The sequence below is a fragment of the Aphelocoma coerulescens genome, chromosome 28 (assembly GCF_041296385.1).
Source record: "Aphelocoma coerulescens isolate FSJ_1873_10779 chromosome 28, UR_Acoe_1.0, whole genome shotgun sequence".
In the NCBI taxonomy this organism is placed as follows: domain Eukaryota; kingdom Metazoa; phylum Chordata; class Aves; order Passeriformes; family Corvidae; genus Aphelocoma; species Aphelocoma coerulescens.
This window is the reverse complement of record NC_091041.1, coordinates 5695281-5707999: the sequence shown is the minus strand read 5'-3', so window position 1 is coordinate 5707999 and position 12719 is coordinate 5695281. Positions and strand designations below refer to the sequence as shown.

The 12719-nt window shown below is 56.9% G+C and overlaps 2 protein-coding genes across 3 annotated transcripts; one reads left to right on the top strand and one right to left on the bottom strand.

The window, feature by feature from the left end:
• The first annotated feature begins 433 nt into the window (after window positions 1-433).
• On the top strand, window positions 434-5817 carry BORCS8 (BLOC-1 related complex subunit 8). Its single transcript, XM_068996922.1, has 5 exons — window positions 434-515; window positions 2255-2367; window positions 4038-4102; window positions 4343-4450; window positions 5318-5817. The coding sequence occupies exons 1-5, from the start codon at window positions 479-481 to the stop codon at window positions 5358-5360; spliced, it is 366 nt and encodes a 121-aa protein (XP_068853023.1). The 5' UTR covers window positions 434-478; the 3' UTR covers window positions 5361-5817.
• Window positions 5818-7089: 1272 nt separating this feature from the next.
• Window positions 7090-12476, bottom strand: TMEM221 (transmembrane protein 221). 2 transcript variants are annotated; one of them, XM_068997068.1, is made up of 3 exons: window positions 12301-12476; window positions 8234-8314; window positions 7090-7695 (listed from the first exon to the last, which is right to left on the bottom strand). In XM_068997068.1, the coding sequence occupies exons 1-3, from the start codon at window positions 12452-12454 to the stop codon at window positions 7172-7174; spliced, it is 759 nt and encodes a 252-aa protein (XP_068853169.1). In that variant the 5' UTR covers window positions 12455-12476; the 3' UTR covers window positions 7090-7171. The 2 variants fall into 2 exon arrangements, with proteins under 2 accessions (XP_068853169.1, XP_068853168.1); XM_068997067.1 differs by lacking the exon at window positions 12301-12476 and adding an exon at window positions 11199-11723 and having other exon boundaries at window positions 8234-8319.
• Between the last annotated feature and the right edge of the window lie 243 nt (window positions 12477-12719).

Sequence of the window (12719 nt, the reverse complement as noted above, 5' to 3'; positions counted from 1 at the left end):
GGCGGCCTTAAAGCGACGCGAGGGACGGGCCCGGCGTGGCCGTGGGGCAGCGGGCGGGACCCCCCTGGCCTTGGGGACACCCTGGGGACACCCTGGGGACACCTCGGGGACGCGTCGCGGTGGAGGGGGGTGTCCGAGGGGGACCCCCGGGTGTCACAGCCCGGCAAAGGCCGCGACCGCGGCGCTGCGACACCCCCAGAGCCCTCTGAGGGCAGCGGGGGCGCGGCGGCCCGAGCCGGGCACGGCCAAAGCGGGAGCCACCGAGTGTCCCTGCGGGTGACAGTGGGGACTTGGCGGAGGGGGGGGACACGGCCCGGGGGGGTGCTCGGTTTGGGGGGGAATCGCCGCTGTCGCGCTGAAATGGAACGGCGGGAGCGCGGCCGCGTTTCCAGCCGTGGGTGTTCTCGCTGCGCGGGTTCCCGTCGGGGGCGGCTTCGGGGGGGCGGCGCCGGCGGAAGCGGAAGCGGCGGCGGGCGGGATGGAGGAGCCGGAGATGCAGCTGAAGGTGAAGAAAGGTGGGACCGGGAGGGGACCGGGAGGAACCGGGAGGGACCGGGAGGGACCGGGAGGGGCTCGGCGAGGCTCCGCGGGGGCGATTTGCCCGGTGGCGGCGAGACGCTGCATGTCGCGACAGGAGATATTTCCATGGATTTCCGTGGAGATCTTTCCGTGGGTTTCTGTGGAGATACTTCCATGGGTTTCTGTGGAGAGATTCCCATGGATTCCCATGGATCTCCACGGAGATATTTCCATGGATTTCTGTGGATTTCTGTGGAGAGATTCCCATGGATTTCCGTGGGTTTCTGTGGAGATACTTCTATGGATTTCTGTGGAGAGATTCCCGTGGATTTCTGTGGAGATACTTCCATGGATTTCTGTGGATTCCCGTGGATTTCCATGGAGATATTTCTATGGATTTCTCTGGAGATACTCTGGATTTCTCGAGATTTCCATGCAGAGATTTCCATGGATTTCTGTGGAGATACTTCTATGGATTTCTGTGGATTCCCATGGATCTCCATGGAGATATTTCCATGGGTTTCTCGGGATTTCTGTGGAGAGATTCCCGTGGATTTCCGTGGGTTTCTGTGGAGATACTTCCATGGGTTTCTGTGGAGAGATTCCCGTGGATTTCCGTGGATTTCTGTGGAGATACTTCCATGGATTTCTGTGGATTCCCATGGATTTCCATGGAGATATTTCTATGGATTTCTCTGGAGATACTCTGGATTTCTCGAGATTTCCATGCAGAGATTTCCATGGATTTCTGTGGGTTTCTGTGGAGAGATCCCCATGGATTTCCGTGGGTTTCTGTGGAGATACTTCTATGGATTTCTGTGGATTCCCATGGATCTCCATGGAGATATTTCCATGGATTTCTCGGGATTTCTGTGGAGACATTCCCGTGGATTTCCGCGGGTTTCCGTGGAGATATTTCTATGGATTTCCGTGGAGATATTTCTATGGATTTCCATGGAGATACTCTGGATTTCTCGGGATTTCCATGCAGAGATTCCCATGGATTTCCGTGGAGATACTTCCATGGATTTCTGTGGATTCCCATGGATTTCCATGGAGATATTTCTATGGATTTCTCTGGAGATACTCTGGATTTCTCGAGATTTCCATGCAGAGATTTCCATGGATTTCTGTGGGTTTCTGTGGAGAGATCCCCATGGATTTCCGTGGGTTTCTGTGGAGATACTTCTATGGATTTCTGTGGATTCCCATGGATCTCCATGGAGATATTTCCATGGATTTCTCGGGATTTCTGTGGAGACATTCCCGTGGATTTCCGCGGGTTTCCATGGAGATATTTCTATGGATTTCCATGGAGATATTTCTATGGATTTCCATGGAGATACTCTGGATTTCTCGGGATTTCCATGCAGAGATTTCCATGGATTTCTGTGGAGATATTTCTATGGATTTCTGTGGAGAGATTCCCATGGATTTCCGTGGAGATACTTCCATGGATTTCTGTGGATTCCCGTGGATTTCCATGGAGATATTTCTATGGATTTCCATGGAGATACCCTGGATTTCTCGGGATTTCCATGCAGACATTTCCATGGATTTCTCTGGACACATCTCCCTGCATTTCCCTGGATTCCCACCCCCCCTCACCACTTCAATCTCCCAAACTCTCCCACTTTCACTGCTGGAAACATCCCCTGGGGGGGAGGGGGGGATTTCCCACCCCTTCCTCCCCGTGCATCCCGATTTCCCGCTAATTCCCGGCTTTTCCCGGCAGTCACGGACAAGTTCACGGAGAGCCTGTACGTGCTGGCCAACGAGCCCTCGGTGGCTCTGTTCCGGCTGCAGGAGCACGTCCGCAGATCCCTCCCGGAGCTGGCCCAGCACAAGGTCAGTCAGATTCCCGCTTTTCCAGCCTCGGAATCCCGGGATGGCGGCAGCTGTGGGATCATCCCGCCCCACCCCCCGCGCCTCCCGTGATCCCAGGGTGCTCCCAGTGGGGTGGGGAGGCCGCAGCTCCTCTGGGGATTCCAGCCCGTTCTGCTCAGAGCCGGGAATTCCTTCCCAAGATCCCGCCCAAATTCCTCTTTCCCAGTTTAAATCCATTCCCTGTGTCCTGGAATTCCTTATCCCAAATCCCTCTCCAGCTCTTCTGGAGCCGCTTTAGGCTCTGGAAGCAGCTCCAAGGTTTTCCTGGAGCTTCCCTTCTCCAGCCTGGCCTGGGGCACTTCCAAGGATGGAGCAGCTGCAGCTTCTCTGGGAATTCCATCCCCTTCCCTCCCCACCCTCCCAGGCAGGAATTCCTTCCTAATATCCCACCCAAATTCCTCCTTTCCAGTTTAAATCCATCCCCTGTGTCCTGGAATTCCTTATCCCAAATCCCTCTCCAGCTCTCCTGGAGCCCCTTCAGGCTCTGGGAGCAGCTCCAAGGTTTTCCTGGAGCTTCCCTTCTCCAGCCTGGCTTTGGACACTTCCAGGGAACAATTCCTTCCCAATATCCCACCCAAATTCCTCTTTCCCAGTTTAAACCCATCCCCTCTGTCCTGGAATTCCAGCCCTTATCCCAAATCCCTCTCCAGCTCTCCTGGAGCCCCTTCAGGCTCTGGAAGCAGCTCCAAGCTCTCCCTGGAGCTTCCCTTCTCCAGCCTGGCTTTGGACACTTCCAGGGAACAATTCTTCCCCAATATCCCGTCCATCCCTGCCTTTTCCAGTTTAAACCCATTCCCTCTGTCCTGGAATTCCAGCCCTCATCCCAAATCCCTCTCCAGCTCTCCTGGAGCCCCTTCAGCCCCTGGAAGCAGCTCCAAGGTTTTCCTGGAGCTTCCCTTCTCCTCCCAGGGAGCAATTCCTTCCCAGTTCCCAGGCTGGATTCTGGGATCAGCACAGGCTCTGAGGGGCTCCAAATCCCGGGATCATGGAGCCTCTCCTGCAGGGAATTTCTCCAAGCCAGGCCTGTAGGGATTTGTTCCTTTTATCCTTCCAAACTCCAGATTTCTGGAGCAGCAGGAAAGATTTGGGATGAATTCCAAGCTCCATCCAAATTCCAGAACTTCTGGATGCAGTGTGAGCTTTGCAGGGCTCCTTTCCCAGCTGGGAAAGGCAGGGATCAGCCTCTGGAATTCCGGAGCATTCCGGAGCACTGGGACAATCCCAGCTGGGAAACGAGTGGCAAATCCAAGGAAAACAGAGCCTGGAGTGCTGGGAAAGGAACTTTTCCCTGGTTTTTTAGGGCTGAACTCCTGAGGAATGGAGGTCCCAACTTCCTGCCGGGCCAATCCCAGTTGGATGCGACTCCGGAATATCCGGAGGCTCTGTTGGTGGCTCCTGGACTGAACCACCTCAAAACAACGGGAATTGTCCCTGGAATTTTCCCAGCAATTCCCAAAATAGCCAAACTTTTCCCCTGAAGGAGTCACACACACAATAAATCTTTATTCCAAGGAGCCCGGGGTGCCTCCCAGGATCTGGGAATTCCCAGGGAGGAGCAGCTGCCTTTTTTTTTTGGGAAGAGCTCTTTTTTTGGGGAAGATGCTGCCTAATCCATGTGGTTTTTTTCCCAGTCGGACATGCAGAGCTGGGAGGAGCAGAGCCAGGGAGCCATTTACACCGTGGAATACGCCTGCAGGTATTGGATTGGGAACTCCTGGAATTCTGGAGCAGCATCCAGGCAACGAGGACGGGAAGAGCTGGGATTTGGGAACTCTTAGCAGCAATTTCAGGGCTTCCAAAGCGGGTTTTTCCCAACTTCCCACAGTGGAAAACACCTAAAACTTGAGATTTGCTGGGATTAGAAGGGAAGGGATGAAAATTCGGGAATTCCAGCTCCGTCCTCCTCCCCCTTTTCCCGCTTTTCCCGCTTTTCCAGCGCCATCAAGAACATGACTGACAGTGGTGTGTACTTCAAGAGCATCGACAGCCTCCTCAAACATTCCATAGCCATCAAGGAGCAGCTCAACGCCGCCCAGGGCCGCAGGTATCCGGCAAAATCCCGGCAGAAGAATCCCGGAATTATTTAGGACAGCATTCCCTGCTTTTTCCCCCCCCCAATTTTGGGCAGTTTGCCGAGGGAAAAGTGGGGAAAAAAATGGAATTTTTAGGGAGGGTTGGTTGTGTGGAAGGCGGGGTTTTTGTTGGATCCGAAGGGGTTGGGAATGTGGGGATGTAAGGATTGGGAAGAGGCTGCTTGGATCCTGATTTTCTAGGCAGAATTCCTTAGGAGTCAGTGGCAGCAGGATTGAAGTCCTGCTTGGCAGCTCCTGAAAGATCCTGGAGCAGATCCTGGCTGGATTTGCCTCTCCTGAGGTGTCGGAATCCAGCTGGGGAGGGGGAGAAAATTCCCAAATCCCAGCAGAAACCAGCCCAGCAAGCAGGGATCCTTTATCCCTGTGGAGCATCCAGAACATTCCTGGTGTTTTCCATGGCAGGGTCACACCCTGAGCATTTTTGGGGAATTTATTTTTTTCATTTTTGGGAATTTTTTTTCTTTTTTAGGGAAGTTTTTTCTTTTTTTAGGGGGGAGGGAATTTTTTTTTCATTTTTGGGAAGTTTTTTTCTTTTTTTGAGAAGTTTTTTTTTTTCATTTTTTTGGGAATTTTTTTTCATTTTTTGGGAATTTTTTTTTTCATTTTTTGGGATTTTTTGGGGGGGGAGAGGGATTTTTTTTTTTTTAATTTTTGGGGGGATTTTTTGGGAATTTTTTGGGATACAGAAGTACCTGTGACACCCCAGGGAAAGCCCCTTATCCCAGGAACCAGCAGGAGAGGGGGGATTTTTTAAGGAAATCCCAAATTTTCCACATTTCCAGGCCTCTGGGTGTGACTTTCTCTCTCTTTTTCCACAGCACCTCCACCCCCCAAGCCAAGAATCCTCCAGGCACTTCCTGATTTTTTCCATCCTGATCCTTTTCCAGCCTCGGGAAGGAGTGGAAAACCCCCCCTGCCCAACTTATGGGGCTGCACAGGTAGAGAGGCCCCTGAATTCCCGGGAAAAAGGAGCTGGCAAATCCCAAATCCCTGCTTTTTGGGACCTCTTTTGTCCCTTTTCCATGGAAAAACGGGGTGGGTTTGTGTTTGTCCTTCCTAGGTTTTTTTTTTCCTACCTCTTAGCCACCAAAACAACCCCCCCAATGAGGTCTTGCTTTGGGAATTTTGTGTAAAAGCTGGAATGTGGGCACGCTCCAAGCTTTTGTTGAGGAGGAATTCTCCAAGGAGAACTTTTCCCGTGGCTGCCAAGGAATTGCTGGATTTTGGTTTTAATGAGGACAAGAATAAAAAAGAAAAGGGAAAAGAAACAAACAACGACAACAGCAAAAAAAAAAGCCCAAAAAAACCAACAAGAAAATTCCTTTTAAAGGTTTCAAACTTTCTCCTGTCGCCATGGGAGCTTGGAATTGGTTTTATCCCGCTGTTTCCAAGGGCATGGAGCAAAATAATGTGGAATTGGAGGCTGTCAAGGGAGAAAAGGAATTGTCCTGTTCCTTAAAATCCTACAAAAAAAAAAGGATTTTCTTCATCCCCCCCTGGTTTTGGAGGTCACTGGGAAGAGGCAGAGCTTTGGTGTGGATCCCTCCTGGATCCAGGATTTTCCAGGGATGGAGGGAATGGAGCAGTGCTGACCTCAAATTCCAGGGGAGTTGGTCTTGGGATGCCAGGTGGCTTTTGGGATGATAGGAGTGCCACCCCAAAGCGGCTCTTGGCCACCCCAAAGCGGCTCTTGGCCACCCCAAATCTGCCCTTGGCAGCCCCAACCCCATTTTTGGCCACCCCAAACCCCATCCCTGCCGCCCCAAACTCACCTTCTGCTGCCCCAAATCTGCTTTTTCCCACCCTAAACCCACCCCTCTGCCACCCCAAACCCGCTCTTGGCCACCCCATTTCCCCTCTCTGCCACCCCAAACCTCTTCTCACCACCTCAACGCCCCTCTGCCACCCCAAAATTGTTCTTGGCCACCCCAAACCCGCTCTTGGCCACCCCATTTCCCCTCTCTGCCGCCCCAAACCTCTTCCCACCACCTCAACGCCCCTCTGCCACCCCAAAATTGTTCTTGGCCACCCCAAACCCACTCTTGGCCACCCCATTTCCCCTCTCTGCCACCCCAAACCTCTTCCCACCACCTCAACCCCCCCTTTGCCACCCCAAAATTGTTCTTGGCCACCCCAAACCCGCCCTCTTGGCTACCCCACACCTGCTCTTGGCCACCCTAAATCCACCCTTTGCTACCCCAAATACCCCCCTGCCACCCCAAACCTCATTTTTCCCACCCCAAAACTGCTCTTGGCCACCGCAAAACCACTTAAAGCCACCCCAAATCTGTTCTTGGCCACCTCAACCCCATTCTTGGCCACCCCAAAGCCCTCCCATCCCGGGGTCAGGCTGAGGATGGAGCAGGGAGGAAGGAGAACGGAGGGACAACATCCAAGGAAATCAGCTGGAAAAGGAATGAAGGAGTTCTGCTCGTGGGAATTCCAATTCCTTCTTCTCATCCACGTTTTCCACGTCCTTTCCCGCACCTGGGATGGTCCTGGATGGATCTGGGGGCTCCAGGCAGGCAGCAGAGGGAATTTGGCTGGGGATAAAGGAGTTTATCCAGGAAAAAAAAAAAAATCCCAAAAACGTGGAAAAAGCAACAACTGCAGGGCAGCTCTGCCCCGAGCTGCAAATCCCGGGAAGCTGCCGGGAAAATCCCAATTTTCCATCACACCAGCGTGGAGTCCTTGCCCGTGGGCTTGCGGGACATCACATTCCTCATCTCCTGCGTGATGACATTCCAAGGTTTTCCCTGCCCCTGGAGCAGCCCCGACTCCACCGACAGCGTCCGGTGCTGGCGCGACAAGTCGCGACATTCCTGCTGGAATTCCTGCTGGAATTCCTTACCGGGGCTGCCCGCCGAGCTCAGGTTGCTGCTGGAGGCCGAGCCCAGCTGGGATTTGCGCTCCAGGAAAGGTGGGAAGGAGAATTCCCGGTGGATTTCAGGGCGGGGCCGGGGAGGAGCCGCGTTCTTGTTGTTGAGGTCGCTGCCGGAGCTGTCGCCGTGCGGGGCCGAGTCGTTCTCGTACAGGGCTTGGGAAGGCTCCGAGCGGCTCCGCTGGGAAATTTGGGAAGCGCGGAGCAGGGCGTGGAGCACGGTGATGAGCAGGACGAGGATTCCAGAGGCCAGGATGCAGGCGCTGGCGATGGCAGCCTCCGGCTCGAACAGCAGCAGCATGAAAAGGGCCAGAGCTGGGAGAGGGGGCAGAGCACAGGGACGGCCTCAGGAGCCGGGACTAAAAAGGGATGGATTTGTAAATCCGTGGAATTGCTGAGGTTGGAAAAGAGCTCCGAGTCCAAGGTGTGGCCACCCCCCCACCACGCCTCCAGGGGTGGGGATTCCAAACCTCCCTGGGCAGTTCCAAGACCTTTCCAGGAGGAAATTCCCGCTGCTGTCCCACCTGGAACTGCTTGGGGCCGTTCCCTCCTGTCCTGGTGTCCCCTGGGACCCCCCTGGCTGTGCCCTCCTGGCAGGGACTGGTGGAGATTGGGAATGTCCCCCCTGATCCCGCTTTGCTCCAGGCTGAGCCCCTTCCCAGCTCCCTCAGGAATTCTCCAGCTCCATTCCCATCTCTGGACCCCCTCCAGCCCCTACAAAATTCCAGCTTTGGGCTCCTGGAATGGGAAGTTCACGATGTGGGAACGAGCTGGCAAAGCCCCACCGGGTGATGGGGCAGAAACCAGTCCGGGGCTGGACTGGGAGTACTGGGAATACTGGTGGGACACTTGCCTGTGAGGTAGAGGCAGACCCCGCAGCAGAAGAGGCCGATGGCCGCGTGCCGGACACTGCAGCTGTCCAGGAGGAACCAGTCTGCCCTGGAAAAGAGGGAAAACGAGGAAAACAGAGCCTCTGGGCAGGCTCCTCGCAGGGAAAACAGCTCTGGGAAGGATCCTGGTCCTGCTCCGAGCCCAGGGAAAAGCTCTGGAGCTGAGGAGCTCAAAAACTGAGAAGAGCTCAAGGCCAAGTCACCCCCCAAGTGCTGAGTTTGGGGTTCCCCAGGCTCTTCTTCTTAGAGAAAATTGGGAAATCGCTTGAAAATTCCCATTTTTCCCGCCTGGCCGTGCCTCCAAGGCCGAGTGGGGGTGGGTTGAGGAGAGACAAAACTTTTGCAGGTGGTTTGCTCGAGTTCAGCAAAGCCTGGGGGACAAAAAAGGGACAAAGCCGGGCCGGGTTCTCTCCTCACCCTCGGGGCTGGATTTCTGTGCCCAGCTCCGGTTTCAGCCCTTTTGTCTGGGCGGGACTCGGTGCTTGAGCTGCGCTTAAAACTCGTGAGAAGATCTCAGCCTTCCCAGCAGAGCCTTTGTCTCACCCCAGCCCCAATCCCTGCTCCCGCTGCCGGCGCTTCCCGGGCACCTCCAGAGCCACAAGGAGCTGGAAAATTCCGTCCTCGCTGCGTTTGGAGTGAGCAGAGGGTTCTGTGCTTGTCGGGGGAACGGGATGTGGGGTTTGGGCAGGCGGTGCCAGGGGTGGAAACCCGAGATGCTGGCGGGAGCTGGGATACCCCAAACAGCTCCATAAAAAACAGATCCCGCTTGGCCTCCTCCAAAAAATCCCAGGGAATTGTCCCTTAAAAACCCGATCCCGCTTGGCCACCTCCAAAAATCCCGGGGAATTGTCCCTTAAAAACCCGATCCCGCTTGGCCACGTCCAAAAATCCCAGGGAATTGTCCCTTAAAAACCCGATCCCGGCTGGCCACCTCCAAAAATCCCAGGGAATTGTTTGGAAAGGATGAAGGGGAGCGCAACCATCCTGTGAGACCCCTCGTGTCGCTCCACGGAGCATCCGAGGGGAGAATCCCACATCCAAGGTGGGAATTCAGATCCAAGGGGTGAATCCCACATCCAGGGGACGAATTCCACATCCAGGGAGGTGAATCCCGCATCCGAGGAGAGAATTCCAGAGGCAAGGAGGGAATTCCACATCCGAGGATGCTCTGCCCGGGCCCCCTCCGCTGTCCCCGTGTCCCGTCGGGAGCCGCTGGATCCGCTCCCAGCTCCAAGAGGGAAGAGCGGCCGCTTTGTTCCCTAATTACCTGAGCCGGGAGGGATTAGCGGGAGCGTTGGGATTTGTTTGGAGCGGGGAGCGCAGCCTGAGCTAATTCGGGGTGACAGCTCCAACGTGGGAAAGGTCCCCGCGACGTGAGCGGCTCCCTTAATGCCGCCACGGCACGGGGACATCGCCAGCACCTCCTGGCCGTGGCCCCGTGTCCCAAAAATCCCGCTTTTCCTCCCAAATGTGAGCGGAACTTTCAAGTCGCACCTGGGGAAACTGAGGCACGGATTGAGGGGTCTGCTGGAGATTCCCAGGGAAAGGAATTCCCGAAGCCTCGTGTCACTCGCACACAGAAATCCGCCTTAAATTCAGATTTTTTTTTTTTTTTGGGGGGGGGGGGGGGGGGGAAGAGCCTTCCCTGCGGCGATGGGAATTCCTTGGGAATGTCGCTGCCTTGGAGCAGGGGCTGGCACGTCCCTTGTCCTCACCTGTGACCTCGCATCCCGCTGCCCGATCAGCGCTGCTCCCCTTTGGCCCCTGGAATTCCCAAAATTCGAACCTCACAGCTCCCAAACGGAGCCCGGATCCAAGCCGGGATCCCAGGAAAATCCACGACTGGGGGGGGAGTTTTTTGTCGTTAATTTCCCAGCGGAAAATTGGCTCCCACAAAAAGCCGAGTTCGTTGTGGGAGTTTTTGTGTTTTGGAGAAATATTTTTGCTCTCCTCCGTTAATGAAGCGTTGGAAGAGGCTGAGGAGGCGCTGCTGGAATTTCTCCAGCCCGGGGACTGATTGGATTCTGTAATTAGGGACAAAAAGCTGTTGCAACATCGTCATTCCCTTGAAATGAGTTTTTGACTGAAGTCAGAACGGTCCCAAAAAATCGCGTGAGCCACGCTGAGGGGTCCTCCACGATGTCCAATTGTCCCCAAAAATACTTTAAAATCTGATTATTCACGAGCTGGTTTTAATTTTAACCCAGGAGCTGGGCGAGGAGCCCCCAGCCCATTCCAGATCCATGAAAAAAAGAGAGGAATTATTTCGGGAATAACAGTGCAGGTGTAAAAGTGCCGGTAATGATTAAATCAACACGTGGCCGTGGTTAATGAGCCCAGCCCTGGGGTCATTTTGGTGCTGTGCTGGTGGCCCGAGCGGTCACCGCAGCAGTGACCTCAGCGACAACATTTTGGGGGGGGTCCTGGGCCGTCCCTGGGGGCTGGGGTGACGCCAAGAGCTCTTGTAACCCCCCCAAAACGCGGTGGGAATCTCAAATCCGGGAAATGAAATAACCTGGATTGTGCAGCCAGGTCTAAACTCGCTGCTCCCGGTCTGTGCAGCCGCTAAGCTCAGCCCAAATTAAAGGGCACAATTCCAGCCTTGGGGTTCATGGAAAGCACCACGGAGGGGAATTTGAGGGATTTCCCACCGTTTGCTCCCCACAACCCCCCTTTTTTGGGGGGCCCGGCAAAATCCTCACGCGGATTTTGGGGTGCAGACGGGTTGGCAGCTCCCCATGCCCAGGGGACCCTGTCCCGGTGTCCTGTGACAATCCCGCTGCCACCCCGCACCCCTCATTCCCCGATCCCTCGCCATCCTCCAGCCCCTTCCCTCCTGTCCATCCCCCGGACCCCTCCGAGCATCCCCGCCTCTCCCGAGCCCCCCCCCCCCGGCCCCTCCAGCCCCGGTTGCCCCGCGGCTCTCACCGGTCGGGCCCGGGCTGCCCCCGGCACAGCTCGGTGCTGAAGTAGCCGTGGAGGAGGCAGAGCAGGAGGCAGCTCACGTTGAGCACCAGGCAGAGCGCGGCCAGCACGGCCGACACCGGCAGCACAGCGGCGGCCACCGGCTCCGGGAGCGCCCCGCGGCCGCCACCGGCACCGGCACCTCCGGCGGGACTGGCGCGGCCCGACGGCAGCTGGAAGATGAGGCTGGAGGAGAGCAGGGCCATGGCAGCGGACAAGGTGCCGAAGAGCAGCAGCACCGTCAGGGCTCGCTGCGGGTACGCGGAGGGCATGGCGGGACCGGAACCGGCACCGGGAGCCGGGGAGAACCGGGGAGAACCGGGGGGAACCGGGCACCGCGGGGGTGCCGAAGGTGCGTGCGCTCCCCGACTCCTCGGTGCTGCCGCTGCGGGAGCTCGGACGTGGAATGGGAACCGGGAACTGGCACCGGGAAGCGGCACCGGGCCGGGAGCGCCTCCGTTCCCCCGTGTCCGCCTGCGTCCCCGCGCCGCTGCCCGCCGGGATGGGCCGGTCCTGCCTCCGGTCCTGCCTCCGGGCCGGGACCTCCCCGGTCCCCCGGGCCGGCTCCGCCCCGTGCCCGCCCCCGGTGGGGCCCCGGGAGCCTCCTCGGGGCGGTGGGAGGGGGTGGGGACCGAGGAGGACGGACGGGCTGAGGGACAGACGGACACTGGGCCGCTCTCCCCGCTCTCCCCGTTCTCAGCCCTGCCTTTCCTGCTGCTGGGAAAACCCCGGGATTGACCCCCCCATGTAAGCCCAGGGTGGTGGGAAGAAGCCGCCGCGATTCCCTAATCCCGAATCCCAAGGGAGAGGCGCCTTTGGCCTCCACCTGTGCCGGGATTGTCCCCTCCAGCCCCGGAGGGAGCGCCCGGAACATTCCCAGTCCAGCCAGGCTGAGAAAGGACCCTCGACCAGGCCCTTGGGACCCCCACGAGTTTCCCATGTCTTATAAATATCCTGGGAAGCGGAATCGCCTTTTCCTCTGGGATCTGCCCCGCCAGCGGCTTCCCCTGGGAATCGTGGAGGTTTCAAGCAGCATTAACTCCGGAAAATTCACTCCGCAGCTCACCTGTCACCTCGGGAAAGAGCAAGGGAGCAGCCCCTGGCACGGGAATTCCCCCTGGGGACAGCACAAGGGGACATTGGGGTCTGACCGTTCCGTGCCCACCCTGGGCACCGTGCCAGCAGTGCCAGGACAGCGGGTGCCACGCAGCCTCCTCCATGCTGGGGCCGTGCCCAGGCCTGGCTGTGGGATCCGGATGGGGCTGACCTTCCCGTCTGCTGGAGGAGCAGTGCCCTTTCTGTCCCTTTCTGTCCCTTCCCGTCCTCTCCTGTCCCTTCCCGGCCCGGCCCGCGTGGGTGGTTCCCGCTGGCACCCTCGGCTCCGGCCGGAGCCGCGCGGGACACGGGGCTATTTTGAAATCCTGGCGTGTTGGCCTTGGCAGCAGCAGGAGTTTGGCTCCAGGCTCGTTTCCAGCATTTTTGGCT

Excerpts from the sequence above, each read along its gene's own strand:
- BORCS8 (XM_068996922.1), top strand. The coding sequence starts at position 479 with ATGGAGGAGCCGGAGATGCAGCTGAAGGTGAAGAAAG. Across the intron at positions 2,368-4,037 it reads CGGAGCTGGCCCAGCACAAG|TCGGACATGCAGAGCTGGGA; the intron begins GTCAGTCAGATT and ends TTTTTTTCCCAG. Across the intron at positions 4,451-5,317 it reads AACGCCGCCCAGGGCCGCAG|CACCTCCACCCCCCAAGCCA; the intron begins GTATCCGGCAAA and ends CTTTTTCCACAG.
- TMEM221 (XM_068997067.1), bottom strand. The coding sequence starts at position 11,506 with ATGCCCTCCGCGTACCCGCAGCGAGCCCTGACGGTGCTGCTGCTCTTC. Across the intron at positions 8,320-11,198 it reads GGGCAGCCCGGGCCCGACCG|GGCAGACTGGTTCCTCCTGG; the intron begins GTGAGAGCCGCG and ends CCTCTTTTCCAG. Across the intron at positions 7,696-8,233 it reads GGTCTGCCTCTACCTCACAG|CTCTGGCCCTTTTCATGCTG; the intron begins GCAAGTGTCCCA and ends CCCCTCTCCCAG.